The sequence below is a fragment of the Aplysia californica genome, unplaced genomic scaffold (genome assembly GCF_000002075.1).
Source record: "Aplysia californica isolate F4 #8 unplaced genomic scaffold, AplCal3.0 scaffold00206, whole genome shotgun sequence".
Lineage (NCBI taxonomy): Eukaryota > Metazoa > Mollusca > Gastropoda > Aplysiida > Aplysiidae > Aplysia > Aplysia californica.
Window position 1 is genome coordinate 18,599 of NW_004797476.1, and position 1,079 is coordinate 19,677.

At 41.9% G+C, this 1,079-nt stretch overlaps 1 protein-coding gene across 1 annotated transcript in view; it reads right to left on the reverse strand.

Annotated features, from left to right (window-relative positions):
• Positions 1–1,079, reverse strand: part of LOC101846816 (alkaline phosphatase) — a gene marked incomplete in the record, with an annotated part of 63,914 nt that overhangs the window by 9,447 nt on the left and 53,388 nt on the right. The window contains 2 exon segments of the mRNA XM_013083028.2: positions 168–302; positions 990–1,079. Coding sequence (XP_012938482.1) covers positions 168–302; positions 990–1,079 — 225 coding nt within the window.

The window sequence follows — 1,079 nt, forward strand, 5'->3', positions numbered from 1 at the left end:
ATCCTCATCATCATCAGTAACCACAGCAACAAAAACAACAAAAAGAACTACTACCACAACAACAACAACAACAACAACAACAACAACAACAACAGTAACAACAGTAGCAGCCATCACACTCACCACCACAACCGCCATCACCACACCTACCGTTCCCCAGCCCTCACCTTCAACTAAAAGAAAGAATCCTTTCTCGTTCTTCCTGAGAATCTGTATGGCTTTCTCCGTCATTTCAGCGATGGACGGTTCTTTACTTGGGTCACGGTCTACCTCGTATGCCATGTGGGTGTTGTTGAACAAACCTATAGTAAATAGATAGAATTTCAAAACTTATCAGTGGGAGGTTGACTGGCGCTCTGGTGTGATTTGCTCCTTCTTCCCTATCCAATATAATATTATCTTCTTTATCTCTACTCCTTATAATATTCTGTGTACATTACTCTCTAGTGACAATTCTAATCTTACCTAATCAGCACTTATATAACCTATAATTGTGTTGCAAGTGCCTAAAGACAAAAAACTATAACACGATATCAAATATAATTAGATTGTATGATCGCTGTTTATTCTACAGCAGTATATGGAAGGACGACTAGGCAGGGGAAGACCAGAGACTAGTTACTCAGAGAACTTGAACAGATTGCTGTCGAGGAAAGACAGGTCAGTAATATAGGAATTAAAGGGTTTCTGAACAGAGGAATGAGAAGCAAACCATGATCACTGATGTGTGTTTCGGATCTGCTACTTTCTAGCAATGATGATTTAACAGATCTACAAAATAAAGCAGCCAAACCAGCACTAGCAGTCACCTGTCCAAGACAATCATCTGTACAGACGACGACAGATGGATGGATGGATGGATGGATGGATGGATGAAGGAGTGGGTGAATGGCTGAATTAACCAAGGGGTGGGTAGATAGATGAGTAAATCAAACCATGGGTGAATGAATGGATGAATTGGTGGATAGATGGATAGGTGGATACCCTACCCAGCAATCTATCAGTGGTCATGAGGTCCACCCTGTCGAGTCCTTCCTTGTCGTAGACGAAACTGTGGGACAGGCCAGCCTTTGTCTGAG